The following is a 22854-nucleotide window of genomic DNA, read 5'->3' as shown; positions in this document are numbered from 1 at the left end:
CACCCAGTTTTTATGTGGAGGCTGGGAATCCAAACTTGGGTCCTCATGCTTACAGTCTTCAGTTTATTGACTACCTTTCCAGGCCTCCAGATTATTTTTTGTTATGCTTAATATAATAGTGCCTTCTAAGGCCGCATATGGTGGTAGACAGCCTGTTAGCTGGTACTCTCTTTGAAAAAAATTATTTTTATTTTATGTGCATTCATATTATGGCTGCATGCATGTCTGTGTTTAGTTGTCAGATACTCTGAAGTCAGGGTTACAGGCATGTGGGTGCTAGGAATTGAACATGGGTCCTCTGGAAGAGCAGCCAGTGCAGCAGGGTAGAACAGGAAGTGGCTTTGACGAAAACCCACATGCATTATGAAATCCTCAAATAAAGAAGAAAAAACCTTAATCTCAACAAAAGAGAGCGGATGGCTCTATTTTAATTAATTTCCTCTGATGGTCGTTTTTGTATTGGACACTTCCATGGCATTGGTACAGATGAATAAAGATCACAATATGATGTCCCCACTGTGGTATAACCCTCTACTGGTGGAGAACTGGGACAGAAATATTCCCAGTAAATATGAATTTTTCTTATTTTAGTCCTGAAACGGTCAATCTGAGTGTGGTGGTATAATCTGAGCACTTGGGGCGCTACAGGCAAGATCGCTTCAAGTTTTCAGCTAGCCTGAGCAACAGCGTGCGGCTGTTTCAAGGAGAGACTCGAGGGAAGACTACCCCAGTGCTACCACAGCAGGAACATCCAGCCTTCAAACTTATGCACAAGGCCCGAGTGACAGCTCGCTGTATCACAGAAGAATTGTTAATTCTGGGGGTAATGGGGTGAGAGCACAGAATACAACAACGTGCACAGCTTTGGAAATATTCTGAAATATTTATAATATGTAAAAAGCACAGGTATTTCTGACATGTTAGTTTCAGGACGGTTATGACTCAGCTATCCCTCGGTCTGAAGAGTCACAGGTGAGAAGGGCCTTCCTCTCACTGTACTCACCTGAGCGCTTCCTCGTCCTCAGAGTCCTCCTCATCTTGCTCCACCTCATACTCTTCCTCCTCACTTTGACCCTCCTCATCATCGTCATCAGCTTCGTCATCATCAGCTTCCACACCCTCTTCCATTTCTTCATCACTTTCCAAGGATGGCCTCTGTCTAGAGGAAAGTCTTCTAGAACGTTGCTTTGGACGACATTCTGGACAAAACCAATCTCCATCAGGAACAGTCTGAACAAATCACAAAAAATGATCATCATCTACTGTTGAAAATCTCAATTTCAATGTGCCCACCTGATAAAGATAAAAATACCTTGAGCTTTGGCCGGATGCAGTAGGTGTGATGCCCCCGGTCGCAGCCGTCACAGAGCACCATGTTTTCAGCGTCTCCTTTTTTCCGGCAGATCTTGCAACGTGCGTTCAGGATGGACTTAGACCACATCACACTACGATCCAAGGTTGATAAATGCAGAAAGACTTGGGATAGACTAGCAGAGGAAAGGAGAGACTCTCTCCAACGGTCCAGGACAGTTTTATAAGAACGTCCGCTGTCACTGCCATCTTAAAATGAGAGAGGAAAGTGATTGGAGTTCCTGGGCAAAGGTAAATGTCTACTAGAATTACTTTCTTGGTAGTTTAAGTAGCTCTGATGTCATGTTCCTTCTAATGTTTATCAAAAAGACTATGCTTAATATTGAGAACTAAAGTTCCATGTAACCCAGCACTTGGGAGGCTGAGGCAGTTCTGTGGTTTTGAGACAGGCTGCACTATGCAGGGAGTTCCAGGTCATTCTGGGTTGCAACAGAGTGAAGCTATCTCACCCACAAGCTGTCCAGGACTAATGTTACACTAGAGAACACATCTGCTGAGCCAAATTTTTAAAAATTGACATAAGGAATTACTTAAATCCATACACTGAAGGCTTGAGGTTTTAATAGTTAAAAGAGAAAAGAATTTAGGCAATGTGTTCCCAATCTATTCTTTGTATCAAATCTTGGTCTAATTTAAAACTGGTTAAATAAGTTACTATTCCTTTGAATCAAGTATGTTACTTCCCCATTGCCAGAAAAATGATTGACTGTTCTCTAATTTCAATATCAAACACACATAAGGTTTCTTTTGAGCTGCTAGTACATGTTCTGATATAGGTAAAAGGTGTTGGCTCAATGTGTTCCTTAGGGTGAATATACTAAACACCACTGTGTAGTGTAATTCAGAAAGTTTACCACAGTAACACTGTTATTATCCCAGCACTCAAGAGACTGAGGCAAGAGGGTCACCCAGAGGGCACCCTGGGCAACATACTAAGTTCAAGGCCATCCTGGGCTACTTTGCCCTATCTCAAAACAATGAAACATGCCTCCATCCTAAACTAGCCAACCAAACAAAACAAAAAAAGGAAACCACAGCCAGCAGCAGGTAAACGTGCCTGAGGATGTGGAAGGAAAGAACCAACTCTAGAGAGAGTCCTCTGACCTCCTACCATGCTGTGCGCACTTGTACACAGATACCGCCCACAAACACTAACTGGAGAGTCCCCTGACCTCCATACCATGCTGTGCACACTTGTACACAGACACTGCCCACAAATACTAATTAAGACAAACAAAACAGAGAAAACCTAACCCATACAAGGTTTGAATGGCTCAGAAGAAAAATGCTTCCTTGCATTGCAGTCCTGGTTTTCCTCCCCATACATATCTACATCCACATACCAGCAAACCAAACATTGTAAGCCCTAGCAGAATCAGACCAATAAAGAACTCAGATATCAGAACTATATAGAATTGGAAAAACTACATTGAGTATGTTTTATTTAAGAGTTCAAATCAGGTATTTCTCAGAACTCTCCCACTCAAGTTCTTATTTTTCTTTAACAAATCTATATTTACTTTGCACAGATCAGGACGTTTACATGACTCAGAACTCTGGCGAGTGTGCACCTCAGTGGTAGAGCATGGCCCCACCAGGCATCAAGTCTTGGGTTTGACTTTCCATTTTTCTCTCTCTCTTTTTAGACAGGGTGTCTCCATGTAGCCCTGGCTGTCCTGGGACTGTTCTGTAGACTAGGCTGGCCTCAAATTCAGTGATCTATCTGCCACTGCCTTGTGAGGACTAGAATTAAAGATGTGCACCACCACAGCCAGTGAACTAAACAACTTCAAAGCTTGAGACAATGAAGTAGGTATTCAGGGCAACACTATGTAGAATGTGAGCAGACAGTATTCCCACCGCCATCTTTTCGAGTCTCTAGTGTGGCTCACATAATTCCCAAGGACTCCATGTGCACTACAGAATTACTCTACCCCCGAATGAGCCCACACCCCACGGGATCTTCTGTAGACGGTATATGAGCAAGTTGAATTCTGAATTCTGATTTCAGCTCCTCTCTACCTTTGGGTACTGGCTTATCTTTGCCCCTCACTCTGTGCTTCTCATTAAAAGGCTTCATGGAAAGCTCTAGCATAAACAGTATCCCCAAGGAAGTACCAACAAGCACTACTAGTTAAAAGATCATGAAGACATCTTTCTGGACAAATCTGCACCAGTTCTTATTCGGTAACGGCAAAAAATAAGGCTGGAGAATGGCCAACACGTTACAGTAAATGACAAGTCACTTAGGAGAGGCTTGTGTCTTGGAAATCATTCTGCATGATTTTAGTACACGGATTGGTGAACTTTTTTCATTTTTTTTCTTTTCAAAGATAACAGCTCAGGCTAGCTTCAAATTTATGATCCTATCCACTCAGCCTCTTAAATGCTGGGATAACGGCTGTACTACCCATTCCAGGTGTAGTGTAGTGTAGGCACAATCCCAGTTCTTTGGGAGTGGAAGTGGAAGGAGGATCAGGTCCCTGTCACCCTTGGCTGTCTAGCAAGATTGACATCTGTTATGGCAACTTAGCACTGGGACTATTTGCCCACATCACCATCCTAGGCTTTTTATGTGAGTGCTGGTGATCTGAATGCAGGTTCTCATGCTTATATGACTGAGTCATCTCCCCCAACCCTCTGTCTCGCCCCTTTGTGGATATAGGGTCTCCTCAGGCTCAGGCCACTCTCCAACTCCCTACAGTTCTTAGAATGGCCTCCACTTCCTAAGGCTGGAGCACAGTTGTATACAAACACTTCCAGATGTGGTTCCTTCACCAGCAGAAACAAGCTTTAACTAGCCCACCACAGCTTGTTTGTTTTCTAAGTTACATGATCATCAAGGGTAGAATGTCTTGCTTCTTTTATCTTCCATTTGCTAGTCTGGATATACTCTTCAAGAAATTGCTGACTAAAATGATTAACATAAAATATATACCAAGATTCCATACAGTTCTCCTGATGTTGTTAGTAAGATGCTGAGAACATCTTAGGTCACACAAGTGCAAGCTCCCTTTTTATATCTTGGGAGCACAGTTAAGTGTACTAAGATTTACTCTGCACACATCAGCTTTGAAGAGCTGTAAGGGGCTGGGAAGATGGCTCAGCAGGCAAAGGTACTTGCTGCCAAGCTTGATACCAAACGTCCATCCTGGGACCAGAGAGACCCAACTCCCCAGTTGTCCTCTGGCCTCTATCCATCCATGTACCACAGCATGATGTGCATGCACAGGCATATTCACACAATACATACATGTAATGAAATAATAAAAAATTTGATTATTTAAAGTGTAAAACGAAGTAGGCAACTATTAATAATAATTGTTTTGTAAGCTTGTCTCCAAGCCCATTCCTTTCTAAAGCATTACATTCAAGATTTTCCTTCAAAACTAAATATGCACATTAGTATTCAGCAACACAGAGGTAAAATAGCTCTTATAAGACAAAACACACATTTCTGTAAGAAGTTAAAAATTTACCATCTCTCACACTAGATTGATCGTCCTCTCTCTTTTTCTTGTTCTTTTTTTTTCTAGCTCCCTTTTGATCTTTATTAATTTCTGTGTTACCTAATTTCAAATTGACAAAGTTAGTCAAAATTCCTATTATAGCTTAAGGATTTAACCATAAGCACATTATGATGAAATTACCAACCCAAAACAAATACTTCTCACACCACCTCATCTAAAATAATTAACTGAACATGATTCTCCTCCCCAAATTAAAAAAAAAAATCCATAAGCCCATTTTTATCAGTGCAATTAACTACCATCAAAAGGTTTGTACTCTTTCTCTTTTCCCTTGTGTACTAAGGATTGAATCCAAAGCCTCACACATACTAGGCAAGCACTCTCAGTGGGACTACATTCCTAGTCTCTGAGACAGGGTCTAATAGCCCTAGCTGGCCTAGAATTCACTATAATATAGACCAGGCTCCTGCTCTGTGTCTAGCCTCTACTTCAACTGTGTATATGAAAGAGAGAGAGAGAGAGAGAGAGAGAGAGAGAGAGAGAGAGAGAGAGATTGATTTTGTTTTTAACAGGCAGCTACCTGTATTTACTTGATATACATGTATGTGCATGTGCCACACAGTGCCTGTAAGGCTAAAGGGCAAAGTTTAGAAGTCAGTTTTCTCCTTCTACCTTTGTGAGTTCTGAGGACCGAGCTCACAACATTGGGCTAGTATCACAATGCCCCTACCTGTTGTATCATCTCCCTGTCTCTATCTTAAATTTCATTTTGAATGTCAGGTGTGTGGTATATGCCTGTAATCCTAGCAGGACTTGAGTGGTGGAGGCAAAAGACTGCAGTGGATGCAAGCTCAGAATACACAGCAAGACACTATTTCCAGAAACACCGCCTAAACAATTATTCTGTGAGGCTAGACTTGTTTTGAATTTGTGATCCTCCTGCCTCAGCCTCCACAATAGCTGTAAAAAAGGAGGAAGTACTAGGTATATTGAGTGAATGTATATTGTTGGCATGAGCGTGGCCTCACCAAGCACTCCAAAGTCTCAGCCTCACAGGAGTGGCAACGCCTTACTTGCGGTGAGGGTGATACTGGCAAAGCACTCCTCAGGAGTCCCAGTGTGAGCGGATCACCAGTATGCACAGAGCTAGCAACCATACCAAGCCCCCAAGGTTTCCAGCCTGAGGCCACTGGCCTACAGAGATCCTCCTCCTGAGACTAATAACCGCCCTCCCACTCCCCATTCTATACATAATAAGCAGGCTGAGGTTCCCAACTGTTGGCAGTCGTAGGTGCCTCCCATCAGGGGTAGCATACCCACCTCAACACCAGCTTCCCTGTATGTGTGTCTTTATGTGGGGTCCCAGGACCTAGGCCATGCAGGACACAGTAACAGCTATAAGCACGGATGCGTGCCACTATGGCCAGTGTATTTGCTATACAGAGAAACCCTGTCCCCAGGAAAAAAAAAAAAAACAAAAAAACAAAAAAACAAATCTTTGAGGCTGCTTAATTTCCTATGTTAAAATTTTAGAAGAATGTAGCATGTATTCTATCTCAGACATTCATAAAATGGAACCCCCTTTTCTCTCTTCCAGATGCCCTGCAGGCTTCTGCCATGCTGGCTTTGATCCAGCTTCTAGCTCTTTCTGATCACAGGGATTACAGCCACGTGCTCGGCCACCTTTGAGCTTCAGTTAAGATCCCAAATTAACCCAGTTTCTTTTATCTCCCAGTATGAAATCTAAGTTCTAAAATGACTATATGTAAATAGGCATAAGAATCACGGTGGCCCTCCATAATTCAAGAGACAACTCCCACTGGTTTTCCCTGGCCCAAAGCTTACTAAGAGATATAGAAGAAAACACAGGCTAACAAAACAACTAGATCTCATTTCCCTTTGAATTTAGAAGCAACTTTCCCCCCTAGGCTCAAGCAGACTGGAGGCTTCTCTTAAATCCTTCTCTTAGATAGTTCAGGGAGCGACAAAACCTTTTATGGGATACAATGGCACGACAACCTGAGGCAACGGTGGGAATCTCTGGGCTAGGCAGGGAAGTTCTCCTGTTCTTCCCTTTCACACTAGAAGTTGAGCATACTTACTGTTATCCTTGATGGACATGCCATGGCTCTGGCACCTCCAATATCTGGGGTCTTCACTGCAGAGCTGAGCCTTTACAAATGATCTCTCCTGACCCCTCCCCGGGACGGGACGCCAACCCTACCGAATGATGCTACACCTCAGCCACTCTTCATGACTCCCTCCTTTTCCAAGGGTTCAAAACCAGGACATATGAGCCTTTTACACACTTCCAAGTTCTGCTGCCAGCTTGAGATAGAGCCTTACACTCTCTGGACACAGCAACCTCTTCGTGCTGACCCTGAGAAAATACTTTCCTATTGTCCCAAGGATCCGCAGACATTTTTACCTCAGTGGTGTTAGTCTCTTAATAATCAGTTGATGAGCACACAGACTTTTAGTCCAGATAGCACAAACAACCTCTATCCCAAGTGAACCTTTGCTTCCCTCTGAAACCTCCGCCACGGCCCACTGTCTGCATTTCTCTCTGTATTCTTCACTCCTAAGCGCCACTAGAAGGGCCCATAAGTTCTGAGCACACAGGCTAAGCATGCACTCTACCACCAAGCTGCGTCCCCAGCCTTCCCCCAAACCTCTCCCCACTACCCACCATCCCTATCACCCCCACCCCTCACATACGTATTTCTTCCCCAGGCTCATGACTTCTGTCTTGGCTTTGTGATCCATGTAACTGGGGTCACCGCATTACCTGGACTGAGAAGCCACTGGAGCCTGTGGACTGGGTACACAGCTTACATAAGGCTCTCCCTGAATCAGCAAATAGTTCGTCAGTGAGAGTCCATCCATCTCCTCGTCTTGAAAGTGATCTGGATATACTGGGGTAGCATCTGCACTTTCTTTTTTGATAAGAATTCAAAGGAATCTGACTAACCTTTGGCCTGAGGGTATACCACCAGCTGAGAGGAGGACACCGAGTTCTAGGCCTGCCTGGGCTACAGAAGAGTTCAGGTCATCCTGGGCAACTTAGTGAGACCCTGTCTTAAAACAAAAAGTAGGAGGAGAGCTGGGCTACAGCTCAATGGTAGTGTTTACCTAGCATGAGTTGAGACCAGATTCAAGCCTCAGGACCAAACCCCAACAAGCAAAACCAGCCATTAGACAGATGATAAGAGAAAGGCCTATGACTGCTGTCTTCAATGTGACCTGATTTAAGTTTTAATAATAATATCAACTTATGAAAATATGAATAGGTTTATAACAATAGGATATTAGATATAAATTCTTCAATCTAGGTACATTATATAAATATATTTACATTCCGAAATTGGATTATACTGTTAATAGCAGTGGTTCTCAACCTGTGGGTCACAACCCTTTTAGGGGTTGAATGACCCTTTCACAGGGGTTGCCTATGACCATCAGAAAACAAAGATATTTACATTATAATTCATTACAGTAGCAAAATTATAGTTATGAGCTAGCAATAAAAATAATTTTATGGTTGCGGTCATGACAACATGAACTGAATTAAAGGGTAGAAGCATTAGGAAGGTTGAGAACCACTAGTCTATAGGAAGTTAAAATTTTGTTTTATTTCTACTTTATGTGTATGAGTGCTTGTCTGAATGTATGTGTGTGTATCACATGCACTCCTGCTGTCCACAGAGGCCAGGAGAGGAAGCTGGATCCACTAGATCTGGAGTTACAGGAAGTTGTGAGCCACTGTGTTGGTGCTGGAAACCGAACCGGGTCCTTTTAATGAAGATAAGTGCTCTTAACCAGTGCTCCAGCTCTCTGGCTCTGACACTTCACTGTCATTAGTCCTCACATAAGTTATCTGATTATTTAAAACATCTAACACTCGGGTGGCTCTTTCCAATGAGCCACAGAAGTATGGTCTTTATCTTCTCTATTACCCCGGTGAAATATAAACTTCCAATGAGCCATAGATGTATGGTCTTTATCTTCTCTACTACCCCGGTGAAATACTAACTTTTTTAAAAATTAAAAACAAGGTCCCACTATGCATCCCTGACTGGCCTGGAACTGGCTATGTAGACCAGGCTAACCTTAAACTCAAGAGATCCACTTGTCTGCCTCTCTAGGGCTAGGATTAAAGGCATGTGCTACCACATCTAGCTAACATGATGAGTTAACTTAAAATCTGAATTAGACAACATGGAATTAGAAGCAAGGATAATGTTAAAATTGATTTGAATTTTGAAATCCATATATTTTGAAGACTTAATAATTAGGTTCCTGGGTTGGCCCTGAAAAGCCTAGTAACTGCATAAACTGCCTACAATGATAGTGTTATTTCTCTGATTCCAGCCACAGCCTGTAGCTCACTGACAGAGTCTGCCTAGCACACACGAGGTCCTGGGGAATCCCAGCACCACCCCCGCACACACACACCACAAATGGTAGAGCATAGTCCTAACACTTTATATTTCTAGCTTAATGTTTCTTAGGTAATGCATATTTTTAAACCAAATATCCAAATGGAGATGTAAATCACTAACAAAAAATTTTAAGTTACTAAAAAAGCCTGTTTTTACCTAATTTATATTATTTGAAGTCTGGATAGTAATACATTTTGGTAAATTTTTTGAAACATCACACAAAAAGAACTAGGTTTAAAAACCATTCACTATAACAAATGTTTCGAGGAAGCCAGGAGGCAGTATTTTACTTAAAATACATCTTACCTGAAAAGTTCATCTTTTAAAAAACGAAAACCATTTTAGCCTATCAAGTTCATTGTGTCAGTCCACAAGTCCCAGGAGGAGGAAATTTCACATTATTTAAAATTCAACTAGTATTTTGAAGTAAGATACTCACCAAGTGGAGCTTTGAGGAAACGCCGCTCAATGCCCTGCTCTATCTGAAAGAGTGCCAGGGCCAGATAATGAACCACATTGCTCACCGACTGAGGTGTACTGGTACTAGTTGAGATGGTACTTGGAGTTTCTGTTTTAATCCCCAAAAGCCTATAATTAAAATAAAAATGGTTTATGATAGTGAAAAATCACAATTTGGTGAAACCTGGACCAAAAGTTTATTTGTGTGTGTAGATGTACATGTATGACAAAGTGCCCCTGAAGGGTTTATTTGTGTGCATTTGTGTGCATGGCTGTGCGTTCATGACACAACCTCAGGTGTCAGTTGTTGCCTTCTGCCTTGAGACAGGTCTGTTCTTTTGTTGCCTGCCATTGCAAATGCCAGGCTAGCTAGCATGAACTCTCAGAAATTCTGTCTCTGCTTCCCATCTGGCCAGTGAGAACACTGGGAATGTGTCCCACTTTATGTGATTTCTGGGGATGTTAACTCAGGTCCCCATTTGCATGGCAAGTGTTTTATCCACTGAGCCATCTCCCCAGACCTCCAAGGTTTATTGACACTGATGTTATAGAGTTTCCCAATCTTTCTGCACCCATTTCTGTCTCCACATAGAAAGACTGGGTTTGCAGACATGTGGCACGGTTATTTTTAAATGGGTTCTGGGTTCAGGTTCTCAGGCTTGTGCTGCAGATGAGCCTTTTACCTGCTGTGTAAGCAGGAGGAACACAGTTCAGATCCCCAGCACACACAGAACAAGTGCCTCAGTGAAGAATGAGAGGTACTGATTTCTGTTTTCCACACACACACACACTGTCCCCAAATAATAGAGTGAAATTAAACACACTTTCTAAAGAACTCAAACAAAAGAAGCTAAAACCTAAGCCAGGACTGACGGTCAGTTCGGCAGCCATTTACCTGTCTCTTACTATGACCCTTGTTTGTTCGACTTCCATCTCCTCCACGTCTTCATTCACAGTTCTAATCACGCCGTTTTCCTTGCTCTCCTCACTTAACAGCTCATATCGTCCACTCTCCAGGGCTGATCTCCAGACTTGTCGATCTGTAACCTGTAATGAAACCCAGAGTTACTAACCCTGAAATATGGCAATACGTTACTCCTAAGAGGTATGTACTTCTAAGGTAAGATTAATTCATGCACATGTTAGAACAGAAGAATCAAAACACCATCAAAAAAAAAAAAAAAACAGAAATAAACTTATTCAATGATGTAATGTAATTTATATGTTTCATTTGCATATTAATCTATGTGTCAGACACTTAAGTGTCTGATTCCCATGGTGGCCAGAAGACAGTGTCAGCTTGGGATGGGAGTTACAGAAGGCTGTGAGCTGTCACTAATTGAAGCTGGGTCCTCTGGAAGAGAAGCAAGTGCTCTTAAACACTGAGCCGTCTCATCCAGCCCCTTCAGAGATGACTCCAGGGGGCCACAGTATAAAAGACTAATTATGGTGAAGGCATGAATATAACACATGAACAGGCATGGTGGTACAAGCCTGTGATTCCATCACCAAGACAGAAAGTTCCAGTCAATCAGAGCTAGTGTAAAATCATGTCTCAATGATAAAGACATCAACAGCTGGAGATATACTTGTTGTTTAGTATCTATGAGGTCTTATTAGTGGGGAACAACCAACCAACAAGAGTAAGCAGAGAAGGCAAGAGCTGGTTAGGGAAGACAAAAAATATAAAACATTTAGAAATATTTACATATAGCAACTAAGGTGTAACTAAACATGAGGGACAAACCTTGATGGCTCCTAGAGTCCCCTGATAGATTCTGTCCTCAATATCCAAGAGAAAGTCTCTGAGCCTCAGTTCAAGCTGCCTCTCTGCAGACATCTGTGATGGGTCACATGCTCCAGAGGACCGTCCCCGAGAAGAAACAGGCTTGCTCTCAGCCTGAGGTTTCTCTGAAATAACCATCAAATATCTTTATTAAGATTTTCTCCACATAAAAATAACAATTTTGAGATAATTTACATGAAATAACCACAAATTCTCAATAGTGTGTCTATGAAAACATGACATGATCTGATTTTTAGTAAATCTGGTAAAGGCCTTTGTCTTAGGGCTTCTGTTGCTGTGACAGACACCATGGCCAATAGCAACTTGGGAAGGAAGGGGTTTATTTTAACTTTCAACAAGTCACAGTCCATCACTGAGTGACGTCAGGGCAGGAACTCACAGAAGGCATCTGGAGGAGGCAGGAGCTGAAGCAGAAACTGCTTGTTGGCTTGCTCCTCGTGATTTGCTTAACCTGCTCTTATACCCTCCGTGACAACCTGCCCAGGGTGGCACAGCCTGCCAGGCCAGCCCCCAGCGAGATGGGTCCTTCCACATCAATCATATCAAGAAGCCCTGCTTCCTTACAGACTAATCCACGGAAGCATTTTCTCAGTCTTTCTTCCCAGATGACCTTAGCTTGTGTCAAGGTGACATAAAACTCGTCATCACAGTCTTGTGTCCAGAACATACAAAGAACTGTTACAATTCCATAAAAACACAAATAATCCATTTACAAAATGAGCAAAAGATTTGTATAGAAATTTCTTTGAGGAAGGTATACCAATGGCTCCTCTCCAGGGAGGCTTCACACACATAGGATGGCTGATACACAAAGTTAGACATTTACAAGGAAGTAAAGAAACTAGAAGCTTCACGCAGGGGTGAAAACATAAACGTGTAGCTGCTTTGGGAAACAAACCAGCAGTTCCTGGAGTATTAAAGTTATTACAAGACAAAGAAATTTTACTCCTATCTATCCATAAATGGATAAATAAAATGTAGTGTATGTATAAAATAGAAGATTATTTGGCCACAAAAAGTAATAAAGTTTTCAGAACATTAGAAGCATTATTCTTATGACACTAGCCACAAAAGATAAGATTCCATTCATAAGAACCTGTCTGAAAAACTAAAACCAGACCAATCCAAACCAAACCAAACCACCTCTCCCCTCAAAAGAAAACCTAGAAAAAAGAATATCAAGAGAAACCTTAACAGACACTGAAAGACTTGTGACTGTCCAAAGTTAGAGACATGCATGTGTGTTTCTTGCAGCTGACTGTCCTGTCTCCACCCCATCTTACTGCAGGAGTGGCAGGACAGAGTTACACCACCTCAGCTGGCTTTTTATGTGGGCTCAGGGAACTGACCCCAGGTCATCAGGTTTATGAGGTAAGCACTTTTAGCTTGCTAAAATATAATATAATTGCTAAAATATAATATAATTTCTTGGCCCACAGAGATTCTTGTTTGAAGCAACAGAAGTGTTTTAAGATGTACAGTGGGGTCATTGTCCATTTGTGAATATACTGAATTGTACACTTTCAATTGGCGAGTGTCTGATCTGTTGAAAATATATAAAAATGGTCTAAACTTAAGGCCCACCCCAGGAGGCAGAGTCCATGCCCAACACTGTCTGGATAGCCAGGACCTGGCAGCTGGACGGCTAAGAGACCTAGGGTAGAACCAAACATGTCTACATCCCCCACCCCAGAGTCAATGAAACGACTCCTAATGACAGTCTGCTGTACTCACAGATCGGTGCCCAGCCCAGTCACTATCAGAGAGGCTTCCTTGGGCATAGGGACAGGTGCCTTTAATCCCAGCACTCGGGAGAGGCAGGAGGAATCTATGAGTTCAAAGCCAGCAAGCTCCTGGACAGCCAGAACTTGGGAGGCAGAGGCAGGTGGATTTCTGAGTTTGAAGCTAGCCTGTTCTACAGAGTTCCAGGACAGCCAGGGCTACACAGAGAAACCCTGTCTCGAAAAACCAAAAAAAAAAAAAAAAAATTATATATATATATATATCTCCTGCTCTTGGGACCCTTTTCTTCCTATTGGATTGCCTCATCCAACCTTGATAGGGAGGTTTGTGCCTAGTCTTATACTGCAACTTGTTATGCTGTGTTTGGTTGATATCCCTGGGGGCCTGATTGTTTGTGAAGGGAAACTGAGAAGGAATGGGTCTGGGGAAGAGAGGAGGTAGGAGAGAAAGAGAGAGGAGTGGAGGGAGGGGAAACTGTGGTCAGGATGTATATTATAAGAAAGTATAATAAATAAAAAAGAAACAAACATAAAGGAAAATATATAAAGTGTGTGTGACACAGTAACATGCCCCAAATGTTCTCCAAGACTCTCATAGCTGAAACTCACACCGCATAGAGATGCTTTTCTTTCTCCTATCTGCCATCAGTGAGTCAGCCTCCCATAGGAAGTACTGCAACCTCATCTGCCCCAGCAGCCACTCCACCCAGAGACCATTCATGCATCTGGCTGGGACACAGTCAAAACATTAATCTTGTTCACCGTAGTAGCTTCAAAACTTCTGGGTCTTGGGCACAGAGGTATAGTAAAGGATACCCCAGGGGTGTCTGTGAGGGAGTCCCTAGACTTTAGTGATATCTATGACATTAGCCAGTAGCAGACAGAGGGTGTAAGAACCACCTCGGAATGGTGGCACCACCTCAGTAGACTGGAGCCCACATGGGATAAAAGGGGAAGGGGGAAAGCCAGCTGAGGCTGGTCTTCTGTTTCTAAGCAACCACTGTGGCGCTCGCTGGCTCACTCCTGCCAGCCCCCAGCCTCATGTTTGCCCAGTTTTCTGTGCAGGTGCTTCGTCATGATAATGCAGAGCTGAGATATACAAGTAGCCCGTCCACTGTCGAGGAATGAGAAGATTGACAACATAACATTTTGAGAACCTTGTCGGTATGAAGAAATGTACGGTAACTGTGTAATTTGCAAACTAAGAATAGGTCAGAATGAAAGCTAACATATTTTAACATATGTGTAACAGCTTGAAATAGGTTTAATCTAGGAATGGCAGCACAGCCCTTTAATCCCAGCACTTAGGAGGCAGAGGCAGACAGATCTGAGTTCAACACTGCTCTACAGTGAATTCCAGGAAAGCCAAGGATATGTAGAGACATTGACTTAAAAAACAGAACAAACATTTACCTGAAAAATGGAATTTCTCTTCAGAGAAGTGAGTGAGCTGTGCGCATATTCTGCTCTTCTCCTGCAGCAAGGTCTCTTTTAAGGCACTTTCTCTGTGTCCTCTGGAGTTGAGCGCTTCGATGAGCTGGTCGAGCTGTTCACAAGAACTGTAAAAGCACCACCTGTTTGGCTTATGCACTGGTTTTGGCAGCAGCACAGAATCATCGAGTGGACCTTGGTCGAGGCTGGAGGTAGATTCAGACATGAAGGACTCTTCAGTTTTAATAGAGACCCGAGGATCGCAAGGCTGCGCGTCACTGTGAAATGATGAAGGCCTAGGCAACAGCATGTCTTCAGTGAGACCTGAATAGTCCTCCTCTATAAAGAGACCAGGAACCGAAGGGAAGATCCAGTACCGCCTGTACAAGCGGTCACGCCCCAGGGGGAAGATGTTGGTACAGGCGATGGCACTCTGGATCTTGTCCAGGAGTTCTTTCTCTTTCTGTTGCTGCTCCTGTCTCAAGGCTGCTTCTGCATCGGCAGTCAGAGGCTCCTGCTTTATACAGTAGTTCATCTCTTCTTGCTTTATACATTGTTTAACTGCAGTTTGTCCCACTTTCCCTGCATTGAAATAAAATGTATCATTATTGTTATTGTATTTATTTATTTTATTTCTTTGTTTTTTGTTGTTATTGTTTGAGACAGGGTCCCGTTATGGAGCAGACTCAGAAGCCCTGGAGCCCACAGAGATTCGCCTGCCTTTGGCTCTCAATGGCCTCTGCCATCATATCTAGCCTTATTATATTTTCAATTTTCACTAAAGAAATATAAGATACAGCAGGTGATGATGGCACACACCTTTAATCCCAGCACTCGGGAGGCAGAGGCAGGCAAATCTCTGTATCTCTGTTCTACTGAGTGAGTTCCAGAACAGGAGGAGCTACACAGAGAAACCCTGTCTTAAAAAATCAAAACAAAACAACAAAAAATAAATAACTATGAAACACAAAGCTAACCATGATTTACTGTGTTACAAACTGAACTGTGTTTTACTGTGACTCTATCTGAAGTTGGGGCCTTAACCGAGCAGGATTGGTATTCTAAGACCAGGACAAGTAGACCTCCTCCTGCCTGGCATGCAGAGAACACGTTGTGTGAAGACACAAGGACAGGTCTTTGTGTGTAGGCCTGCACATTATTTTAAACAATAAAGAGTAAAAACTAGTAAAACCAGACTCAATAAAACTTGCCAGGGGCTGGAGAGATGGCTCAGCAGTTAAGAGCACTGACTGCTCTTCTACAAGACCCAGCTTCAATTCCCAGCACTCACATGGAGTTCACAGCAATGCCAGTCCCAGGGGATCTGGCACCCTCATACAGACATGCACACAGGCAAGACATCAATGCACATAAAAGAAAAATCTTAGAAAACAAAAGACTTGCTAACTAAAATCTGAAATTACTTAAGTGGCAGAGGAAAGTAAGACCTAGTCTACATAGTAAGTTCCAAGCCAACCAGGGCTACAAATTGAGACCCTGTCCCCACCTCCCCCACACCACAGTTGAGGTTAGGAGACACTGATCTATGATAGGCACAGTGGGGATCTACAGTCCTAGCACTTGGGAGGTAGAGGCAGGAGGATTAGGACTTCATGACCATACTTGACTATATAGCAAGTTCAATGTTCAAGGCCAGGGTATACTATATGTAATCTTGTTTCAAATAAACTGGAACAAGGAAGCGGGGGGGGGGGGGGACGACGGACATGAAAAGGACCCATGAAAGAGAATATTGTCTCTCTTCCTTAATGACTTGTAAATGAAGAACTTTCATAATATACTATCCCCACTGTGGAATCACTTCTCTATAATTGCTCTACTTAGGACAACTTCAAGTTTGAAGCCCGCCTCAGCTACAAAGAAAGTTCCAGGCAAGTCTTGGCTACATAGTTAGGCCCTGTCTTGATGCAATACAACACAAAACAATCCCATAAAAATAGTAACATTTTTTACAACATCATTCTATAACAAATTGGTCAGTGTCTTTACAACTCATCAAGGCAGATGTTTAAGATACCACACAGATAGACATGGTGGCATATATCTATTATCCCCTCGGAGTAAAGGCAGGAGAATCCGGCCAGTCCTAGGTACACAGGTTGCCGTGAGTAGAGCTGAATCAAGACCCAGCCATTACACACAAACAACCCTGCTGTGAGGGAGCCGACAGATACCTCTTCTGCTCCTTTTATGTGACCCGGGGTCATCTTCCTCTTCAGTGACCACATCAGGATCCAGGTCTCTCCGCCCTACTTCTTTGCTCTCAGCACTAGTATCAAAATCTTCCCTTCCTTCTTCCCTGAAAGGAAAAGGAACGAGCTAAAATCTCGAGAAAGTGTAGTAAGAAGAGTGATCCAAGATATGGGTGAGAAACAGGCAGAGTTAAACCATGCTTGGCCCTAGGAGCAGTGCAGGGAAACGAGGGTTTACATTTACTTATTTTACACATATGTGTTCTGCCTGCGTGTATATGGGTGAACAATACATGCTCCTGGTGCCTGTGGAGGGCAGAGAAGTAGGCTGGATCCCTTGGACCTGGAGCTGCAGATGGTACTAAGTCACCAAGTGGCTGCTGGGAATCAAACCTGGGTCCTCTCTGCAAGAGCAGCCAGTGTTCTTCACTGCTGAGGCAGCTCTGTGAATGGGACAGTTTAGAGAAGGGAAGATGGTTAGAAAGCATGCCTGCTACAGTGAAGGTGGGAACATGAATGGAACAGAGCTCTCCGTGGTCAGGGGGCTGGCTACCTGCTGACTACAGCTTAGCGTAGGAAGAGATAGGAGACAACAGTCATCCTTCAGATACAGTAATGAGTGGAACAAACAGAATCTGCTTATTCCATTATGTTGCTCAAATTTAAACAAAAATTATATGAACTTCAGGGGGAATTCTATCATTTAAACTAGGTGTAGGGGTCCATGCCTGTAATTCCAGTACACCAGAGGCTGAGGCCTTGAGTTTGAGGTCAGCCTGGGCCTCACAGGGAATATCAGGCCAGTCAGGGTAAACTGCAAGCCTCACAGACAATAAAATATATATGCTATCATTTTTGTCTCTACATCCAAAGTGAAGTTTTGCAGGCTCACGTTTTTATTCATTGAGACAACAGGAAAAAGGCATATGAGGGAGGTGTTAAAAAAAAAAAAAAAAAGGAGCTGGCAAGATGGCTCGGGGGAAATGTGCTTGCTATGAGCAGAGTTCGAGCCTCGAGCCCAGAATCCATGTAAAGGTGGAAGGAGAAGACAAACTCCACTCCCCTTCCTCCAGTCATACAACAACAGCATTTAAAATATGGAAAAGTCAGTTGTGCGGATAGATGCCTGTAATCCCAGCACTTGGCAAAGCTGAAGCAGGAGCCCCAGGCAGCGATGGCTACATAAAGCCCTGCCAAAAACAGAAAGACAGGGAAAGGTAGATGTGTATTCCATGTCTATTTGTATAACTAGTTTGTTTGTTCAGACAGTAAGAACCTACAGCCTGCTAGGTTTAGTCCCCAGTACAAAAAATTAAAAACAACAATCTATATACTATGAACATCATGTCTTTAATCTGAGAACTTGGGAGGCGGATCTCTCTGAGTTCAAGGGTAGCCTGGTCTATATAGTGAGTTCCAGGACACCCAGGGCTCTGTAGAGAGATCCAGCTTCAAAAAACCTAAACAAATAATTAAGTAAACCTCTCTTTATAAAAAAGAAAATCGCCTCCTTCCTTCCTTCCTTCCTCCCTTCCTCCCTTCCCTCCCTCCCTCCTTCCTTCCTTTTATTCCTTATTTCTTTCTTTCTGCCTTTCTTTTGTTCTCTTTGTTCTTTATCAAATACAGTCTAACAGGAGTCAAACTGAGAAAGGAAACTTCAGTTGAGGAACTGTCTCCATCAGATTGTTGAGTAGACAAAAGATCACTGAGTATTTTCTTGATGATGATTTATGAACAGCTGGAATAAGAAATCAGTCTGCCCAAGATAGTAATTCTAGTCTTTCACGACCTCTTCTTCAGTGCCTGCCTCCAAGTTCATGTTTGATTTCATGTCCTGACTACCATTCATAATGTACTGTAAGATATAAGATAAAACAAACCCTTTCCTCTCCTCGCCACTGTTTCAAGATATACAATTTAGTGATATTTCTAGTATATTTACAAGATTGCCTGTAGTGGTTTGAATGAGAATGGCCCATAGGCTCATATATTTGAGTGTCTAGTGTCTAGCCCGCTGACTATTCAGGAAAAGATTAGGAGGTGCGCCCTTTTGAGGGGACTGTGTTACTAGGGGTGGGCTTTGAGGTCTCAAAAGCCCAGTGAGACAGTCTTTTTCTCTATAGGGATGCAGAAGACACTTACCTGTTTATATTTTTCATTAATTGATTAACATTTAGCTTGTTACTTTTTACACTTTACCATTTACTGTTAGGAACACTACTAAGCCAGGTGTAGTTGTATGTACCTATAAACTTGGGAAGCAGAGGCAGGAAGATTTATGTTCAAGGCTATCTTGGTATTTGAAAAAGATGGCAGAAATCAACTTTCCAATTTAACTCTATTCCTCTGTGAGGCTCAGAAGCACTACGAAACAGTGTACCTATGTTGGTGGTGGCTCTGTGTAAAGGGGAGAAGGAGAATGAACTATTTAGGTTAAAAATAACCCATTGAGTTGGACATGGAAGCACAAACCTTTAATCCTGGCAGAGGCAGGGGGAGACTCTTGAGTTTGAGGTCAGCATTATCTACAAAATGAGTTCCAGGATAGCTAGACCTGCACAGAGAAACCTAATCCTTGGGAGGGAGAGGACACACAACCCATTGAAAGCTTTGTAGGAAGTTACCATTTACATGAATTTTAAGAGACAAGTGATATTCCCCAAAATTAGACTAAAAAGTAACACATGTGTAACTGATTAAGAGTCTATACATAAATTTCATAGGCTTTTAAATATAATCATAGAAAATTAAGTTTTTAAACTCTGAAAGCACTTTATAGTTTCAGGTGTCTGGCTTTTATTTTTATTCTTTATGTGTAATGAGGTGTTGTTTTTCTATATTAAAATTTCTTTGTATATGAGGTGAATAGATAAAGCTACATGGGGAGTAAAATTCAAACCATACCCTAGATCTTCAGCTGAATTTCTCTGTTCGTCTTCCTTCAGTTTTTCTTGTTTCTCTTTCATTTTCTGTTCTTGTTCCTTAAGTTTTTCTTCCTTCCTTCTACGTATTCTGAAAGTCAAATAAAAGTCCATCTGACACACAGATACTTTTCACTGAGCATTTTGCCTTTGAGCTAAAGACAGTGGGTGGAATGCTGTTACAAGCCAAGCTGGGAAAGCTCCCCCTGCAATCTGGAAACACAGCTGGTGCTGTGGCTGAGATGCTGTGGTGCACACGAGCTTTAACCGGCAGCGTGAGCGGGAGTGAGCAATGCTTACCGAGCAGCTGTGGCCTCTCTCTCTTTACGGTGCTGTTCTGCTTTGAGCTCTCGGAACTCCTGCTTGGCCTGTCGTAACACGTCAACATAATCTTCAATGAAGTCCCTAGTAGAAACTAGGGTCAGTAGCTTCCCACAGAGAGCATGAAGTATCTTCATTTTTTCTCCTGGTGTCAGGTCGTACACAGAAGTGCTGGACAGCTTCTTCACCAGACTGGGACTACTCAAGCGAAGCTCCATGCAGGCGTCATCCGTAGCATCAAATCCCCCTCGTTTCTGGTACCTGTACTTTGCATTTGCTGACGTCACATCAGCACCTGAAGCTAAGATGTGCAGTCTGAGGATTTCAGAAAGAGTGCAGCTATCAAGATCCAAGCTTTTCAAACTGCAGCCTATATTGTTAAAAATGAAACAGCCGTTTAGAAGACAATGAATACTCAGCAATGTAAATGTACCTTTATAAAGTAAAATAAAATGCAAAACAACAACAAAAAACAAAGCCCACACATACCCTGGTGTAACTGTGGCCATGCAGCAGCCAAGGCTGCAACTGCAGACAGTGCAGATTTTGTGGGGTCTGCGTCCTCATCCAAAGCCTCTGTTAGATCTTTAAGGAAATAAACACTTTATTCTAGTGTAAGAATATTTGGGAAAAATGCCCCTTTAAAACGATCAACAAAACAGCTTAACATTCAGGAACCTCAGAAGAACCAACACCCGGCACAGCGTTATTCACATTCTCTTGGTCTCCACCAAAGCAACAGATCCTAGAACACAGACTGTACACTAACATTTCCTTCCAGAGCACACAAGAGCATTTCCAAATTACCAGCAAGATGCACTTACATATTACAAAAATGGCAAAGTGTATTTTAGAATTAAAACAAATCACTCATTTAATATAACCTGAAAAGTCTACTTTGACAATTGAGTAAAGATACCCAGTCTCCTAAACATCTTAAGACTGAACACAGCACAGCACAGGTTGTCATCATCACTAAATTGCCAGCAGACCTTCAAGCCTGCACTGCTGTCAGCTACTCATGCTTTTCATTCACAGTCCCTCACTTTCAAAATATTCAGTCTAAGAAGTAGGAGGAAGACTTCCCTTTACTTTCTAAGAGAATAGCTTTAGTTTTGAAAACCATTTAAGTTACAGTAGATCAAAACAACAAATCTACTGGTATAAAAATATAAGCATCATATAAACAACTCCTTCCAATTGTAATACACAGATAAAAACCTCAAGTGCCAACTGTACCCCTCATGTTTTCTAGAGACAAACCCAAACAAACCAACCTGCTGACTATATTCCAGTACAGTGTTTATTCTAAGTTATTCTCATCAACAGGTCATGTCTTGTTTTAGCACTGCCAGTACACATTCTTTCAACAAATCAGTTCATCTGGGCTTTATTTTTCCTAAAGGGGTGAGTCTAGATAAGGAATCTAAGTTCTTCAAATATTTATTAGAAGCTCAATAGAAGAAAAGCCTAGGTTAAAATGAGTGAGAAGATCAGACTTCTGTCCACCCATCTTGTCACCTCTCCTGCACTGCCAGCAAGGACCTCAGGCTAATCTGGATCTGTGTTTCCATAATGTTCTAGCATGATTCAATTAGTAAAATTTCCAGGTTGACAAAAGGAACCCTAGAGAATAAAGTGCATAACTTTTCCAGGGAAAAGGCAACTCTGGGGTCAAGTCTGATCACAATTACTGATGATGTTAAGATACAAACAGGACCACATAGAAGTTACCTGATTAAATTTATTGTAAATGCTGAAGTCACACCTACCAGACCTAACTCAAGTAACAGGCAAATACTTTACCTAAAACTTCACATTTTCGATTTACATATAAAGCCACAACACATTTAACATTAACATGCACTATGATTACCCACACTGCTAGACACAGCCATACAAGTGGGCTAGACCTCTTCCTCGGTAGACAGTATCATGTCCACCCTCTACCATCTAGAAGAAATCAGCATTTTAGAACAAAGGCGACAGAGGCCTTAAGAAATGAACCAATAACAGAGTGATTGTTTTTACAGTCATATAAAATGACATGTTAAAATACTATTCTTTTACATTAAAAAAATTACATGTGTGTGTTCACCCTTGTGTATCTGTGTACCATGTATGTGCAGGTGCTAAAGAAGGCTAGGAGGGGATATCTGATCCTCTGGAATAGGGGTTAAAGACAGTTGTTGGTGTTTATGTGGGTGCTGCGATTCAGACCACAGTTCTTTGCAAGAACAGCCAGTGCTCATAGCTGCTGGCCCATCTCTTCACCTCAAAACATGTATTCTTAAACTGTATTATCTACTACATGGCACTCTAGAGAATTACAATTGTCTCCTTAGAATCTCCTCAGTATTCCCTGGGTCCTTTCTCGCAAGAGAGCATGGCTGAACTGTATTCCACATAACTGTACGAAACAGTTACATTTATTAGTTTTGTTTTGTGACAGGTTCTCTCTATATAGACCAGGCCAGCCTCCAGCTCAAGAGTCCTCTGTCTCTGCCTCCCTTATTATTACATGTGTGCTGATTCTTACAAGTGGTGGGTTAAAGGACTGTGCCACCAAGCCTGACTTTATTAAACCGTTCTAATGTATAAAGAGGTTTATATAATTACAACATTCGGTAACGATATCCCAGAAAATAAAAGCTCAAAACTGTTCCATTTAAGGAAG

At 42.3% G+C, this 22854-nt stretch overlaps 1 protein-coding gene across 1 annotated transcript in view; it reads right to left on the bottom strand.

Annotated features, from left to right (window-relative positions):
* Nucleotides 1-22854, bottom strand: part of Baz1a (bromodomain adjacent to zinc finger domain 1A) — an 87956-nt gene that overhangs the window by 5938 nt on the left and 59164 nt on the right. Inside the window, exons 13-22 of the mRNA XM_028781608.1 lie at nucleotides 20667-20762; nucleotides 20157-20547; nucleotides 19840-19947; nucleotides 16918-17042; nucleotides 14705-15304; nucleotides 11490-11653; nucleotides 10638-10789; nucleotides 9723-9871; nucleotides 1313-1560; nucleotides 1004-1230 (exon numbers count right to left, since the gene is read on the bottom strand). Coding sequence (XP_028637441.1) covers nucleotides 1004-1230; nucleotides 1313-1560; nucleotides 9723-9871; nucleotides 10638-10789; nucleotides 11490-11653; nucleotides 14705-15304; nucleotides 16918-17042; nucleotides 19840-19947; nucleotides 20157-20547; nucleotides 20667-20762 — 2260 coding nt within the window. The remainder of the gene's footprint in view (nucleotides 1-1003; nucleotides 1231-1312; nucleotides 1561-9722; nucleotides 9872-10637; nucleotides 10790-11489; nucleotides 11654-14704; nucleotides 15305-16917; nucleotides 17043-19839; nucleotides 19948-20156; nucleotides 20548-20666; nucleotides 20763-22854) is intronic.

This window comes from Grammomys surdaster, unplaced genomic scaffold (genome assembly GCF_004785775.1).
Source record: "Grammomys surdaster isolate TR1022 unplaced genomic scaffold, NIH_TR_1.0 98, whole genome shotgun sequence".
NCBI classification, from domain to species: Eukaryota; Metazoa; Chordata; class Mammalia; order Rodentia; family Muridae; genus Grammomys; species Grammomys surdaster.
The sequence above is the reverse complement of the archived record's forward strand: the minus strand, read 5'-3'. Positions and strand labels throughout refer to the sequence as shown.